The sequence below is a fragment of the Triticum aestivum genome, chromosome 7B, assembly GCF_018294505.1.
Source record: "Triticum aestivum cultivar Chinese Spring chromosome 7B, IWGSC CS RefSeq v2.1, whole genome shotgun sequence".
Taxonomy (NCBI): domain Eukaryota; kingdom Viridiplantae; phylum Streptophyta; class Magnoliopsida; order Poales; family Poaceae; genus Triticum; species Triticum aestivum.
Window position 1 is genome coordinate 286,770,444 of NC_057813.1, and position 1,077 is coordinate 286,771,520.

At 59.3% G+C, this 1,077-nt stretch overlaps 1 protein-coding gene across 1 annotated transcript; it reads right to left on the reverse strand.

Moving 5' to 3' along the window:
- LOC123157914 (atherin) lies at positions 1-1,077 on the reverse strand. The gene is made up of 2 exons (XM_044576103.1): positions 403-1,077; positions 1-199 (listed from the first exon to the last, which is right to left on the reverse strand). Exons 1-2 carry the CDS (start codon positions 1,075-1,077, stop codon positions 146-148), a joined length of 729 nt encoding a protein of 242 aa, XP_044432038.1. The 3' UTR covers positions 1-145.

Sequence of the window (1,077 nt, forward strand, 5' to 3'; positions counted from 1 at the left end):
TGATGCACTTCGTTTTGTCCGAGCAACACAGGGAGAACAATAAATTGGTGGAGGCTCAAAATAAAGATTATCTACTTTGCAAACGAAACTTCTTGATAGAACATGTTGCCTTATGCCTCTTTCCATATCCTCAATGACTGAATAATCATAATTTCCTCAATCCACATAATTGAATGTTATGTGTCACTGGACTCACACCCTGGTCAACACAGCAACAACATCATCAGGTCATTTGCAGCAAGAAACAACGTCGGTATACAACAAAGCATAGCAGCATATTACAAGATACAAGCGCAAAGCAGCAGCAGGACATCAGCGACAAGCACCCAGCGACATCAAGCACCCACACAACACACACACACACACGCAGCAAGCAGGGCGGGAGGATCGGAGAACATATACCTTGCCGGCGATGGGATTCCTGGCGGCGGCAACAGAGTTGATTCGCGGCGGCGATGGAGGTGAGTCGAGACGGCGGCCAGGGCGACTCCACGCGGCGGCTAGCGAACCCAGGCGGCAGCGGCACTTCTTGGCGCAGCACGGTGATCGTTTACAGCGGATGTATAAGAAGTACTTGGCGATCTTCTCCGTAGTGAGTCCGATGCCAACCCCTGCACGTTCATGAGGAGATAAGAGCGGTGGAGGGCAGGGTGGCCAGAAGGGAGGAGACCTGCGGCGAAGGGCGGCTCCGGCGGCGGCGACCTGCGGCGAAGGGTGGCTCCGGGCGGCGGCTGGAGGACCTGCGGGGCGCGGCTCGGGCGGCTCCGGGGCGGCGGCTCGGCGACCTGCGGGCCGTGGCGAATGGCGGCTGGGGGACCTGCGGGGCGCGGCCCGGGCGGCTCCGGCGGCGGCTCGACGACCTGCTCCCGGCTGCGGGACGAACGACGCGATGGCGCGAGGTCGTGCGGGAGGAACCGCGCGGTGGCGCGAGGTCGTGCGGGAGGAACCGCACACGGGGGCGTGAGGTTGTGCGGGCGAGCGAGAGGTCGTGCGAACGATTTCTTTTAGCGATGGATGGACTACAGGTGGCTTAATTGCGTGGCTTGTTGGGTTAAACACGGAATGATTACAGACCAT